The 15,468-nt window shown below is 31.4% G+C and overlaps 1 protein-coding gene across 1 annotated transcript in view; it reads right to left on the minus strand.

Moving 5' to 3' along the window:
• Positions 1–15,178, minus strand: part of LOC100570454 — a 16,808-nt gene extending 1,630 nt beyond the window's left edge. Inside the window, exons 1-6 of the mRNA XM_003242933.4 lie at positions 14,855–15,178; positions 12,359–12,535; positions 6,099–6,301; positions 3,874–4,012; positions 3,594–3,730; positions 3,400–3,531 (exon numbers count right to left, since the gene is read on the minus strand). Coding sequence (XP_003242981.1) covers positions 3,400–3,531; positions 3,594–3,730; positions 3,874–4,012; positions 6,099–6,301; positions 12,359–12,535; positions 14,855–14,861 — 795 coding nt within the window. The 5' untranslated portion in view covers positions 14,862–15,178. The remainder of the gene's footprint in view (positions 1–3,399; positions 3,532–3,593; positions 3,731–3,873; positions 4,013–6,098; positions 6,302–12,358; positions 12,536–14,854) is intronic.
• Between the last annotated feature and the right edge of the window lie 290 nt (positions 15,179–15,468).

Genomic DNA, 15,468 nt, shown 5'->3' on the forward strand with positions numbered 1-15,468 from the left:
TTGATTTTGCACGAAAGTCGCCGTTCGAAGCTATTCGACAAGTAGGTAAACATCGATTGGTTTTACAATGTCTTATTTAAAAATGTTCATTATATGTTATCTTTATATTATTTTATATACTAGCTGCCCCATCCAGCGTTGCCCATGCCAAATATTTGTTTGTATTTATGTAAAGTATTATTTGGTACGATGCTAAATCCGTCAGTCTTGTCAATACGATGTACATCAGCATTGCAAGTATTTTATAATTGAAAATTATCCATCAAATTCGGTCTTATTTGTAGCATTATAGTCGGATTGCCTAATCAAATTACTGAGTTGGATGTAAATCAAATTTTACTTGAAGTGACTGACTTGCTAAATACTCCATCACAGCCTTAGATTTAACATTTTTATACATACAAAAAAAAAAAACCTAGTATTCGCTGGGGAATCGTATCAAGCCCGTTTAATTGTTAAATTTATACGGGGAATGAGAGATCGAGAGACACTCAAACTCGTCTTTCAAACATTACCACATTTGAAACGAGACCACCTAAGCGCCAAGTTTTTTTACAAACCCTTATCAACAAAACCCCAACACCGACATCTTACTTATGACAATAATCACTTTTGAAATTTTACCAACCCTAAACGTGCGACACATAAAAATCAGACCTCCGTAATCGGTACTCTCCGTTATCGAATTACAAAGGCAGCTAGTAATTGAATAATATATAAATATATTTATATAATAAATTATACTTTAGAATCTAATTTATAATTATAAGATCTAAAGTTTAGATCATATTCAGTAGATGAAGTCATCTCGCCCGTGTAAATATTTCGACGCACATAATATAAAAAAAGTGTTTATGAATAAGTTGCTTGATGTACGAATACGGAAGGTCAGCCGTCGCTTATTTAGCAGTTGATCACTCATTAATTAAAATTTTTAAAAGAATATCAATTCAAATTTATAAATATGTGAAATTTCTCTTCGCACACGTGTAGATTTTCTGTATAATTCAGAGACATGTAGCTCATATGTGCTTCAAATTATCGGGACATGGGTCCACAGAATACCTATGATTTAAGCCTTAAGGTCTACCATATATAGTTAGTATTACTGCAGTCATATCGATTTTAGGTTATGTTTTACTGCATATTATAATAGAAACACATGCCTCGTACAATTATTAATATTTGTTGATAATAGTATTAATTTTCTTTGAATAAAAAATTACATTCAAACCAGGGCTTGAAACCGTTTTCAAAACCGATTTCAGAAACCGGTATAAACCGTTTTAAAACCGAAACCGAAACCGAAATCAAAACCGAAACCGGAAAAAATTGGAAACCGGTATTAAATTCAAAACCGTTTTTTTTTCAATTGACGTATTTTTAAATACGTGAATTCCATTAATACGCATAATTAATGCTCATAATAAAATTGAGATCGTAATTAAAATGTTGATAAGCATTTCATTATTCGTCAAATTATTAGTTACTTTAAGTAATGATAAATTATAGTTACTAGCAAATACTATAATATATGACAATAGGGGACAAACAATGATAATTGTATAGACGATACAGCACCCTGAAAATACTCGAATGCGCTATATTTGTATCTTTCAAGTTTCAATCCTAGACCGTTTGTTACTTGCCCAGGGGAATTATCTGTGTGTCGCGATTTTTGGTACTAGTTGTCCCGTATTGTGTTATAAGTTTATAACTTATAAGTTATAACTCAATAATAATATAGTGTTTGTTATTATAATTTATTATTATATTATAGTTATTTATTGGGCACCACATTACATTTGAAAACAACATTAGATTATTTGACGGAAGACCGCGGCGGCCCGTATATGTCTATTCATATTTTATTGAATAGTATTAAATTTTAAATAGTATAATGATCTGACAATAAATAATAAGATAATCATATAATTACTGAGAGCCAATTATTTACACATGTACAATACCAGGAAAATCTTAAAATAGCACGGGCTTTAAATTGTGTGCGTGATCGTACGCCCATCACGACAATAAATTTATAATAATAACACTAAATATAAAAATATTAAATACCTAATTATTTTATTTTTAAAAATAACCATATTTTTAATTTTTCCCTAGTCTCCCCTCACTGTTTAGAGCATATTTCAATCCGATATTGGATAATGGATATTTATTATTTTCGTACCGTCTATTGGAAAAACCGTTTGAAAAATTAAAACCAAAACCGAAAAATTTAGAAACCGATATTGAAAACCGAAACCGAAACCGAAAAATTTAGAAACCGGTATTCAAAAACGAAACCGAAACCGAAAAATTTAGAAACCGGTATTGAAAACCGAAACCGAAACCGAAAAATTTTCAAACCGATTTTAAAAACCGAAACCGAAACCGAAAAATTTAGAAACCGGTATTCAAAATCGAAACCGAAACCGAAATTATTTCAATCGGTTTCAAGCCCTGATTCAAACAATGTATTTTACCTATTTGAGTAAATGGTATATACACACCGGTTGCGTAAGAATTAATAATTTAGGATTTAATAAGAAACAATTCATACAGATTACGAACTAAACTATATTTAATGCAGTATTCGTTGCTGAGTAGAAATGGTTTAGTTTCTGGATTTTTGGTTGAGATCATAGATCTTATAAATATGGTTAGGACATCACATCATTCACATATTTTGAGGCTTATGTGTTTTTGAAATCTTGAACTGATAAGAACTTAAAGTTGTTTATTTACATTTTTGTATGATATGATTATATTATATTATAATATATACCTACATTGATAATTTATACTCAATTTAGGTATATTTTTTGACTTCAATTTGAATTACTTTATTAACATTGATAAGATTTAAAGATTGATATGTTCTATCCAGGTTTGAAAGATCTTTGGTGCAGACAAACATCTCAGTAGGTTGTCTTTAATAGTTAATCTGATTAACATTAGGAAGGCAGGATGATATATAATTCTATAATTATATACGTCATACACACATTCATTATTCATAACGTAATGTCGTAATTCTTAGGTATTTAAGTACATAAAAATCCCATATACTGCCCATTGAGATATTGAGTCAGGCTGTATCAGAAAAACTCTCTGAACCTCTAAATCCCCACCCTACCATACCAGATATGCCATTGTATTGAGTTACTCATACAGCATACTACTATAGATCAAATACACATTTATATTTTATATTATAATGGCCAGTCAGTGTAGTAGATAATCACAGGAAGTACATTGGTAACTAGGTATACATATACATATTATTCTATGTCTCCAGCCATTTAAATTGACATCAGATTTATGTACCGATAAACACTATAATACGACCTCTATAATTATTTTAACTGATGAATATTTTAAATTTAAAGTTTATACCTCGTTATACGATAATTCACAATGTTTAAAATTGTCATTTTCTTCAGGTATTGGTACAGGGCTTATTAAAAATTCGAAATAAACTTTGTCTTTTGCAATGGTAGATTGCTTTAAAGCAGCTGCAAATTTATTCTGAAAATAACATAATATATTTAATCCTAATTTTTGACTGAGTTGTTTGATACTAATCTTACTAATGTCATATCGTCTGGATTTGTTGAATCAAGAGGAGTTATTCCACCATGTAAAAATTCGTCAAAACATATATTAAAAGTAGCAAATTCAATGACATAGAAATCCAAAACGTCATTCATCTTACAAAAATCAAACCCTAAATACGCAAAATATAACAAATTACAATAGATTTATATTTTATTGGTAGTATATTTTATTATAAATTAAAACGTAATATGGTGCTATTACAGGTCTAACCAATCTTACTTTTATTAATTTAATTTTAATTTACTTTCTTACAAGTTGAATTTTCCGTCTCATTTGCATTTATTATGAAAAGTCTTGCACTCAAATAAAACCCGATTTCCAGATCTGGATTCTCAGTTTTAATAGCCGTTACATAGGCTGAAAAGTTCTTGTGAAAGTTGCCGCCACCATCCTAAAGATAAAATATTGACTATTAAATGAGTATAAAATCATAATATATAATTAAGAGATTATAAAATGATTTTTGAAAATGTAAATATATCAATTTATCTTGTATTCTTGTATGTATTAATTATTTATATTTAATGTCAGTAAATTAGCACATTATAGAACGTAACATTTGTTGCTAAACATATATATATATATATATAAATACATTTATGATTTAAGAATTACCAGGTAAAAGGACGAGAGCACAATACTATTTTTGGAATAGGTCCAACGTGTGAATTACCTACTAGTTATTGGTCTAATGTATAAACTAGACTTAGATAATGAGAAAACTGAATTATAAATAATTAAAATATTTAAGGGCAATACAAACACATTTTTATAAAATAAAAATTGATAATATTCCTATATTCAATTCATGTATCTGGGGAGGGAATTTCCCAAAGCAATGGTAGTGAGATCAGTTCTGAATAGGCAAGACGTCTGAAGGGATTCCCCATATTCATGCAGACTACTGTGTAAGCCAAATAATGTTGGTAAATTCGTAGAGAGGCTCCTGGTCAATAGGTTGGATAAATACATAAAATACATTTGGAGTACTTTTGGACAGACAGTTTATCAGTTTGTCAGTGACGTTTACTCTGCAGCTTAAGTAGTTGGACCAAATACAATATAGAACAATAGGCTAGAATCAGAAACCAATTAGCTAGCTGTTCAGTAGTTGTCTGATGAACTAACCCAAAAGGAAAAATATGAAAGACAGCATCGAGAAGTAGATCTGATCATTCTAAAACATTTATTGTAAGCTGAAGTCTGAAATTAAGAAAGTAGAGCTTATTTAGCTGATTGATAATATTTCTACATCTGACAGGTTTATTCAATTCATATTGTATCAGGGGAGGAACAAAATTAATAAGTTAATACTCTTCTAAATAAGCAAAAAGTCTAAAGGGACTCCGTCTTCATGCAGACCGAATAATGGTGGGGAAATAATGGAGAGTATTATATTAGTATTATTTTTTATATGTTTGATAGACACATAAAATACATTTGAAGCAATTTTGGTCAGACAGTTTGTCAGTTTATCAGCGACGTTTGCTGAGCAGCTTAAGTAGTTGGATCAAAAACAATATTATAGAACAATATGCTAGAATCAGAAACCCATTAGCTAGCTGTCCAGTAGTTGTACATTAATTCGTCTTATAACATAGGCACAGGTCGCAGTGGTGCTAAGTGGTCTTAGCCCCCACCCTTCATACAAATAAATTGTTTTTTATTTGTGTGGGATCGGAAACCTCCCACTCACCTTCATGTTAAAAATGATAGCCCTCCTCAGAAATGTTAATGGATTGGGCCTATAATCTTATTTCGTATCGATTAATTGTCATTTTCATTGGGTACATTAAATAGTTATTAAATTGTAATTTTTCCGTCGTTATAGGTAGGACACGTCATATGTTTTATGAATAGTACGTAAGTACCAGGGTAATCTCGAATTGCCTCGCATTTGACCCTTTAAAACCACTTACCCAAATGCATTACAATAAATTTCCCAAACACATTTTTGCAAAATAGATCAAACGAAAATTCAGTTATATTTCCTTATTATTATAACTAATTAGTCAGGGAAATATTGTATGTCTTAAAAAATTTTATTTTTGAACGTTATGAAAATCGATTTAATAATTGATAGTCCACGTAAAACTATCAATAAATTAATTAATAATCTAGGTAAGTTATGGGAGGCAATTTGGGTCAAAAAAGGTCACCTACCTAAACGTATGGGAGGCAATTCGAGTGTCACCAAGTACCTATAGGTTGGTACGCTTGGAAAGTTTACGGCAACATAATAAAAAATATTTTTTTGCATATATATTTGTGCCATAATAATACATTCACTTCCCCCCTCCCATTGAAGTTTAGTCAAAACGACTACTGAATCTAAAATACTAAATCAAATATTTTTATAAAAATATACCACAGTTTTCTCAGTTTCAAGTCTATGATTCTAATTAATTAAAATAAATCTATTATAAATGTACATTTAGTAGGTATACTTATATAAAATTATCCGTAATATACTGTACTTCAGATAAAAGAGGATCATCTATTCCATCCAGAATTAACCCCTTTACAGCATGTAAATCAATAAATTCATGCACTTTTTGTGCTTCAGTTTGAAAATCTCCAAAAAAAATTGCGTCATTCCATTCGTCTAAGGTTTGATGTTTATAAAATAAGTACACGTTGTGTGAACCATCCTCAAAATCTATAAGTGATTGTAAGTGTGCTGTAAAAAAAATATACTTTTCATTACCGTGGATCATAATTTGATTGTTTATTTTTTCTATTAGTTATACCGTTGGAACAAGTTACACGTTTTTTGCTTAAAAATAATCACACTATATTACTGTGTTATTGTATAAAATTATTATAATATTACATCATGAAATTATAAATTATAAATTTAAACGATGAATAACGATTAAAGTTGTTATATGTTTTACTTCAAAAATATTTCCAAGGTGATTTGAAACTTTTACTTACCTATAAATTATAATATTAAATTCTAACATTCTGACTCTGTGTATAGCATAATTTCCTATTTTATTTAACAGTATGTTTGTGGGTCCTGTCAATTTTTTGTAAATTATGCAACCTTTATATGAAGCTGTATGTGCACCAGAGTATAGTGGCTACTATCTTTGGTGCACTATTCAGTTAAGTGATCATCTCCGTATTTAACACACCTGCATTGTAGACTGCAGTAGTTGCGCGAATGGTCATAAGCTTGACATGTGTAGCATTGGGGCATACTATTGCGTTTTGCATATGGTTATTCGATCACCGCTGTGGTGTCAAGCAGAGTTTCAATATCGAGGATTTCTTTGTTGTTTTCTTTAAGAGCCAGTTCTACGTGAAACAATGGTAAAAGGCGATGGCTCTTTTTGATATTTACTTCGCGCGTAGCCGAGTGTCCTTGTTCGAACCGCACATTATCACGCCCGACGATTTGCACCGAAGGCGATACCGGATCAAAGTCCAGCCAAGTTACGACCGGTTTGGACGACTTTTGTCGCTAGCGTCGTCGTAGTCGCAGCCATGACTTTGACATTTGCGACACGTAAAATATACGCGCCAGCCAGTCTTACGAGTAACTCTCGTCTCGTCTCTCTCGGTCGGTGCGTGCTGTGTTGTGTACGAGTGTTTACGCCGGCCGTTTCCGAGCGTCGTTGTCCTGTTCGGCCGAATTCGGTGTCTTCGGTCGTCGGGGCTGTGCCATACGTATCCGCTGTTGGTGTATCGGTGGCCTGTTTATCATCGCAGTGTATTGGTTTTTCTTTGTGTCGAGCGTATATATCGACACCGTTCGCGTGGATTGTGTGAGCTGACGACACCGCTAGGTGTCATTGTGTTGTGTGTCGGATTTTGGTGGCGTTCTATACCACGTTGCCGACTATCGTGTATCACCACCGCGCTATTATATCGTTCGTCAGGGTGCGTGTTGCCGTGTTTTTCATTAAATAACGAGCGTCGAATCGTCGACGCGGGAATCCCCATTGGAGGTCGGTGGACCCGTCGTTTCACGTCGCCGTCATAATCTTCTCATATTCGATGTCGAACGGTTCCGGGTGGCAGCACTGCAGTCCATACCAGTAACCAGTCGACGTCATCTTCAATACCGGGTGATCGATTCACTATTATCATTACATTATCATTCCTTATATTATCGTAATTCAAATTATTGTTTTTTTTACGTATTGATCAATCGATCATAATATTATTATTTTGTTATACATGTTATTATATTATTGGGCCCCCCTATTTGTTTATATGTGTATAGGTATTTATATTGATCAATAGAATCATATTATTATATTTATATTATATTTCGCATTGTATTATATTCTGTTATTTGGTCACCCACCTCGAGACTAGTTATGCAGAGTAGTCGACTACAAATTCGTATGAATTATTCTGGCGCAACAGTCCTAGTTCGGCGAGGACGTCTGAAATATTAGTTGTAATTGTAAAGTGGTGGAGATTTCTGATTACTACCTTTTATTGGCGTTTTCAGTGCGGCCGGAAGGAGTGAAATTTCTCATCGGCTTTGATTGAGTAATCAATTATTAGGTATATTATAGATTATGCGGTTTTTTGGCCGGACTATAAGAATTGAATGTGTGGACCTAAATGAAATACTGTTCGTACCAGCTGAGAGTGATATTAGTGTATTATTAAATATTGAGAAATTGGTGACGTTCTTTATGTAGATCGCCGGAATTCGAGTAGGCTTATGTGTGACGTCAGTTTGAGGTAGTTGCATTGGTTAGTGTCGTGTATCGATTTGGTGACGCAAATGACTTGATTTTTTTTCCTTTTGTTGTGAAGTGCTAGAAGGCGAGGACAGATGCCGTTATGGTTTTTTTTTTATTGCGATGATCGAACTGAATTAAATATTAGTAATATAGTACATGCCTATTTTCAAAAAATTAAATCAACCTACTACAAAACTGCTAAAAACAAAATAATTTATTTCAGTAACGACATAAATGTATTATACTCAGTAATACAGGCTGACACGTTTTCTTTGCTTAGAATTATTTTTGTATGCACTGATTTATCATTGAGTACAAATTAAGCACAAAAAATACAGTGATTTACTCAACGACAAGGTACACTTGACAATTAATGTACAGCAGAGCAGACGAAGAGTTACCCACAAAATTACTCAAAATTAAAAAAATAAAAGTTTAACATGAGGTTACAATAATTATTTGGATATTAGAAGTTCGATATTTACACATAAAATAAACATTTCTCCTTCTACAAACGATAACGTTAGATTATAATATATTACAAATGTTGATTAATTTGTCGTTGCTCAAAAACATTCCACTATTGTTCATTTCCTTAATAAACAAAATGTTAAAACAAATTTCAAGCTATCAATAATAAAAATAATGTATCTTTTCTTATTATATCTTTTACATTTCTATACGTATTCATCTATATACATATAGAAGACCACCCCTATTCACTCATCAATGCCCAGACCAAACCGCTGGGTCTAGAGACTTGAAATTTTGTACAGAAGTTCCTTAATCAATGTAAGGGTGCACTAAGAAAGGATTTTTCAAAATTCGAACTCTAAGAGGGGTAAAAGGGGGGGGTTGAAAGAATACAACAGTGGCGCCATCTATCAAGCAATATTTAATTTAAATATATAAAATCGGTTTTAAAATATGAAACGTATATACTTGATATTTGGAATAGTGGTTCTTTTATTTATCTAGATGTACAATAAGAAAGGATTTTCTGATATTCATTATTCATATTCAAAGAGGTAGTCAAACAAGGATCTTAAGATTCACGGTGGAAATTGAAAATTTCTTTTTGTTTATTGATGGCTGCTTTTGGTTGTCAGGTTATTCAGCTTTTTAGCATATAAAATTCGGTTTGTTATTCTCGTGCGGTAGATACACGAATTACAAACCACGTGAGTTTATATAAATTGGCGTTAACTGAATTGATCACTTAATTATAAAACTTTTTTCATTAAACATTTTCAATATGACATTCGAGTTTTTAAACGTGAATGGGGAAATGGTGTCTCAAATCATTGTACTTATTACAGGAGATGGCATCGGTTTATTTAATTCGCTCTCCTATTTTATGTACGGCACTGAGTAAATGGCCAGAGAAGTACGCAAGGTTATTGTGAGCCACGTAACAAAACATTGGACGGAGTTTTCTATCATGTCTCAAAACAACAATGGGGACAACTGTATGAATTCCGCTGAGTATTTAACTGACATGTCTCAATTTTATACTTATAGTAGTTCATGTGAATTGGTGGCCGCTGGACAATTGTTCCACTACGTTTTTGAAGTTTACCGCAATTGTCAGCTATATGAGCGTTTTGGTATTGAAGGTTACCCTGTGTTGAGGATGCGTTTTACGCAAAATCTCTCTAGGGGCCTACCTGCCACATGAGTCAGAAATATTGATCCCTCAAAGAGACTCCACATTACAGCAATCACCTTTCTCTTTATCCATGAAGAAGCCTAGAAAACGCCTTGCCAAACGCGGCAAAGACATATGCACTTCGTAATCCTTTAGTGAACAGATCTGCAGTTGCCAGGTACCGGATAGATAATCCTGAAGTACTAATAGGATATACTAATCCTCGCCGAAATGTTGAAAGACTGACACTTCCATGGAAAATAATGGTCAACTCAGGAATGGCGTACAATCCTGACCTGGCTTACGAGGCAGATAAAACTATAGCTCTTGGTTCCATGAACCACAAGTGCAAATACTGGTAGGAACTCCAATTATGCTGTTGCAAAATCTTCATCCCCCCAAACTCTGCAATGGTACTAGACTGTGCATAAAAGCACTCCAAAACAATGTCATTGAGGCAACAATAATTACAGGTTGTGCTCAAGGAGAATCAACGTTTATACCACTTTTATCATCAAACTATCCATTAAAATTTAAAAGACTGCAGCTTCCTATCAAGGTATCTTGTGCAATGACTATAAATAAGTCGCAAGGGCAGTCGTTGAAGATAGCAGAATTTACTTGAGTGATGACTGCTTTACACATGGGCAATTTTATGTGGGATACTGGGATGCTCCAGAGTTAGTTCACCTACAAGCTTAGTCATTCTTGCTCCAAAAGGAAGAACAACCAATGTAGTCTATTATTATATAACTAACATATATAACTAACACACGGGCAACGCCGTGTCGGTTCAGCTAGTATATATATATTATATACTAAGCGACCCGTGCACTTTGTTGCTCGTATAAAATTGCATCTCTAAAAAAAATGATGATCGTTCAACTCCTTAGTACGTGTAACTCAGGCAACCTGATGGCTGGTAGGCATCCGACTATGTCGGATCGGGGACAATTTTTTATAACAATTCAAAAATGTTTAAACACGCATGTGTAAAAATAGCAAAATCAACTTTATTTTTTTAAACGGTAATCACTATATTTTTTTAATGGATTCTAGTAAATCTTTTTTCTCTGAAAATTTTGATAGTCAAATCAAATGATTTATTTTGGTTAGCTAGTTTTTTAACTATGTTCCTCTAAACTTTAGTAAAATATGTATTGATACTTTCAATTGAAATAATACACTTAAATTGGTAATCTAATGACATGCAACAAAAACAAAACTTATTTTATGGAACTATGTGATCGGTCTGATATTTTTTGGAGGCAACCTAACCGGTGAAAAGTACCTTGCTTATGCAAATAATTCTTATCTATGGTTCAAATTTCAAGTTTCTACCACTACGAGAAGAGTTTAGGTGCTCTAACATTGCATTTTTTTCATTACACATTTTATTTGTTAACCCCATACATAAGACATATTAATGTCAACTACCATTACCTTAGTCACCTAATTAAGAATCCAAATTTATGCTATTCTAAAAAAAGTAGGGTGGCTGAGTTACACGTACTGCAGCGAGTTACATCCAAAAGGAGTTGAACGGTCTTAATTTTTTTTAGAGATGTCATTTTTACGGGCAACAAAGTGCACGGGTCGCTTAGTATATAATATATATATATATATATATTTAAATACGTATAGAAATGTAAAAGATATAATAAGAAAAGATATATGTTGTCGCTTATCATTTATCACTAATATAATTTATCAACTAATTTAATAAAATAAATAATAAATAATTTATATATTTATATAAATATTTATTTTTGTTATACCTTCACTTTAAAAACAATAATTTAACCTCTAGCGGCATTATATAATATACTTAATTAACATTTTAATATAAATATTTAAAAATATAATTGTATTTAGATTTTTCAATCATTTATTCAATAAATAAATACCCTTTTGAAAATATGTAGGTATTTAAATCTAGGATAACTATTTTTTATAACCAATATTTATTTTATTTTTAGCTTCAGGATGGATGATATAAATTGCTTGTTACACGCTTTTTTGATCGAATTTGATAAACACTTTGAGGCAGGTCATAACAAATCATTAATATTTCAAAAACTTCCGATTACGACTACGACGAATTATCGTCTTACAATTTATATAAAGCAAAGGAATAGTTGAAGACAATTATCATGGAAGTCTTATACTATGATTATTCTTAGTTTTAATCATTACTCATTACATTTGTATAATGAAAATACTACTAAATTACTCAATTGGTATTGCACACTACAAATTTAACGCTACTATTCAAAATTTTATTTTTAGTACACCTAATTTATTACAAAAATTATAATGTGCTATAAATAGGACTATGTGTCTATGTACTTACTAATATTAATAATAAATTGTTTATTACCTATATCTTCTGGTATCCATCTAGCCACGATTTCATAATCTGAAGTACATACAACTCCATCAAAAACAAAAGCTGTGCATTCTTTTGGAAGTGTATCTATCTTCACTACATCTTTGTGACATATTTTATTACCGCTATCAAAATTACCTGAATACCTACATGATGAATCACCAAGTGCTAAAGATACAAAAAATAAAAATAAAATGTAATTTTATACTTTTATACAAAAGAAATGAATCTGGGAAAAATCGTCTATAATAGCTTCAACCATTCATACCAAAAATGTCAAAAAAGGAAATAATTAATTTAAAGAATAAGAGGTTGCACGTCGGCCTATACCACAGATTTCTATAGAACACTATATTTAGAACAAGCTATTTAGATTATATACTTAAATACCTAAGATGTACGTATTATTTAATTATCTGTGCAAATTTGACCTCCGTGAAAATGGTGAAATAATATTAATTTGGTTACACGAGTTCCTTCTCTAGTGTATACTACTATACTCTGTTCCAAATGAGATCATTACCCGGCGGCTAAGTTGTACGCATGGGCGTGGCTTCGTCACACGACACAACACTATAAAAAACTCTGTTCAATTTAAGAGTGAACCACTTTCGCACACGCAGACTGAGCCGTCGAATAGTGCCTGACCCCCCCCCCCCCCCCCCCCCAAACTATGGCTATGCGTTCTGTGATTGGCAGACAGTCATCGCCGGCCGTCGTTAGCCATCGGGCACCTGTTTTAAAACTCTCACTGATGTCTCAGCCGAGTGGTTCACAACAGAGTATAGAACAGAGTATACGCCCCGCTGTAGTGGCGACGGCATCTAACCGCCGTGGAAGGAAAACTGGTCACCGCCGGGTAATGATTTCATTTTTAACAGAGTTTAGAATATAAGTCTGTTGCCTATAAAAAAATATAAATTATTGCTAAATAGGGTTGAAAGTATAACTTGATGGATGGTATTTTTGTTATTAATTCACTATTTCAAAAATATTAAAAATTATATTCTAACGATTGCTATGTTTTGTATTCACGCCAATGAAATGCCTCTTATTTTAGGTTGTGACACTCTTGTCCTGGATAATCGTCTTCAATCACTATTAGTAATCGATTTCCAACAGTACATTATTGAAAATATTAATACATTTAATACACTTAGTAAATTTATTCAATTGATTTAATGTCAATTAAGTTTGATAAATAATCATAAATATCCAAGTATAAATAACTATAAAATAATTTAGAAGAAATGTGAAAAATGTCAGAATAAAAATATAAAAACATCAATATAACACCAGTAATAACCAAAGCATTAACGAGTTAATAAGTTAAAAGTTAAGTTATTTTTAACTTATTAACTTAATTTACTAGTTCGGTGTTTTAATTCACTTAACTTTAACTTAATTCATTTGTATCTACATAGCTTAAAATCAGCTTATATTATTTATACTATACTTATATACTTATACTATTCACAATTAAGTTAACTATGAATTTTCATATTATCTAAATATTATTTATACAAGTTATAAGTTCGTAGAATACTAGAATATAGAAAAAAAAATATTTACAAAGAATTTCCTACATATTTTTATAAATAAAAAATAATAGGTATGTCGAAATTAGTCATATGAATTAGGTACTAATTAATAATAATATATGGGTAACATAATATTTATTTAGTCACCCGTATAAAAACATCAATAGATACGAGTCCACCTACCTACTTATTAAGTAGATACTCATTAGTTATTACTATAGGGCTTGGATGTTGTAGGAGTTGAATATTTTTCTGCATTCACTAAATTTATAGCGAACCAAGCTAGAAATCCGTTCTATATAATTACGAGTTTAAATTCAAAAATTAAAAATGCATTTTTTTTGCATACGAGTATTATGTCAATTTAAGAAAAAAGCGCATATTTCACAATTTTCATTTGATTTGTATGCATACTTCTCAATTTTTATGGGAATTTTATGCCTATTTATATTTTCTAAATATTCACTATATTGACTTAATTTAACGGAGTGTATTTATCTTTATTGCACTAAGGTCTAACACCTTATAATATTATTATCTTTTGTAGAAAACTCGTTTATAGCAATTTGTTCTATATAATAATGTCTTTATACTTCCAAAATTGAATTATATGGTCAAGTACCTATATTAGATAATTTTATACAGTGTTCGAAATGAACCGGAACGGCGTTCATAAATTTAAGAGTTCCGGTTCGTAAAAATACCTTTACAGTTATTAGAGGATTAAAATTATAAAATTTCTTTTCAACAAAATTTAATATTAATATAATATACTTAATATAGAGAAAAGTATTTGCAAAGGCGTAATATAAGTCTTGTAGAAGCCAACAATAAGGCTATTTGAATAACAATTAGAGTATTTGATTCGATGGTAAGTGAGCCTGGACATAAATTAGCCGGCGCTAAAAAAGCGATTGAATTTAATACCTATTTATGGAAATGTTACCATTCATAATGGGCTCGTATTGTCTTGTTAATTGTACTGGCCCTCCACTTACTGAATGTTGTCCTAAAAAATATGTACGATCATGGTTAGTCAAAGATAGACATTCTGCTTATGACACTGCAAGTTCCAAACGTGAAAAAAAAAACTTTTGCGCGTTATTAATTCGTCTGTAGGTACTCAGTAAATCTACCTAAGTGTTTACAATTTATAATATGCCGAGACTTTCACAAACTAAAAATTTCGTTTTAAAATATGGCGAAAATGTTTTTTCAATAGACAGTAATATAGTATATATCATTCTTTGTTCCGTATTGTCAATCGTCATAATATGACATATTATATAGTATTTGCTAGTAACTTTAATTTATTTCAATACTATTTATAAAGCAACTAATAATTTTGCGAATATTGAAATGTTTATCAACAAAATTAATTATGATCTCAATTTTATTATGATTATTAATTATGCGTATTAATAGAATTTACGTAATTAAAAACACTTCAGTTAAAAAAAAAATGACGGTTTCCAATTTTTTCAGATTTCGGTTTTGAATTTAATACCGGTTTCCAATTTCTTACGGTTTCGATTTTGAATTTAATACCGGTTTCCAATT

The sequence above is a fragment of the Acyrthosiphon pisum genome, chromosome A2 (assembly GCF_005508785.2).
Source record: "Acyrthosiphon pisum isolate AL4f chromosome A2, pea_aphid_22Mar2018_4r6ur, whole genome shotgun sequence".
NCBI classification, from domain to species: domain Eukaryota; kingdom Metazoa; phylum Arthropoda; class Insecta; order Hemiptera; family Aphididae; genus Acyrthosiphon; species Acyrthosiphon pisum.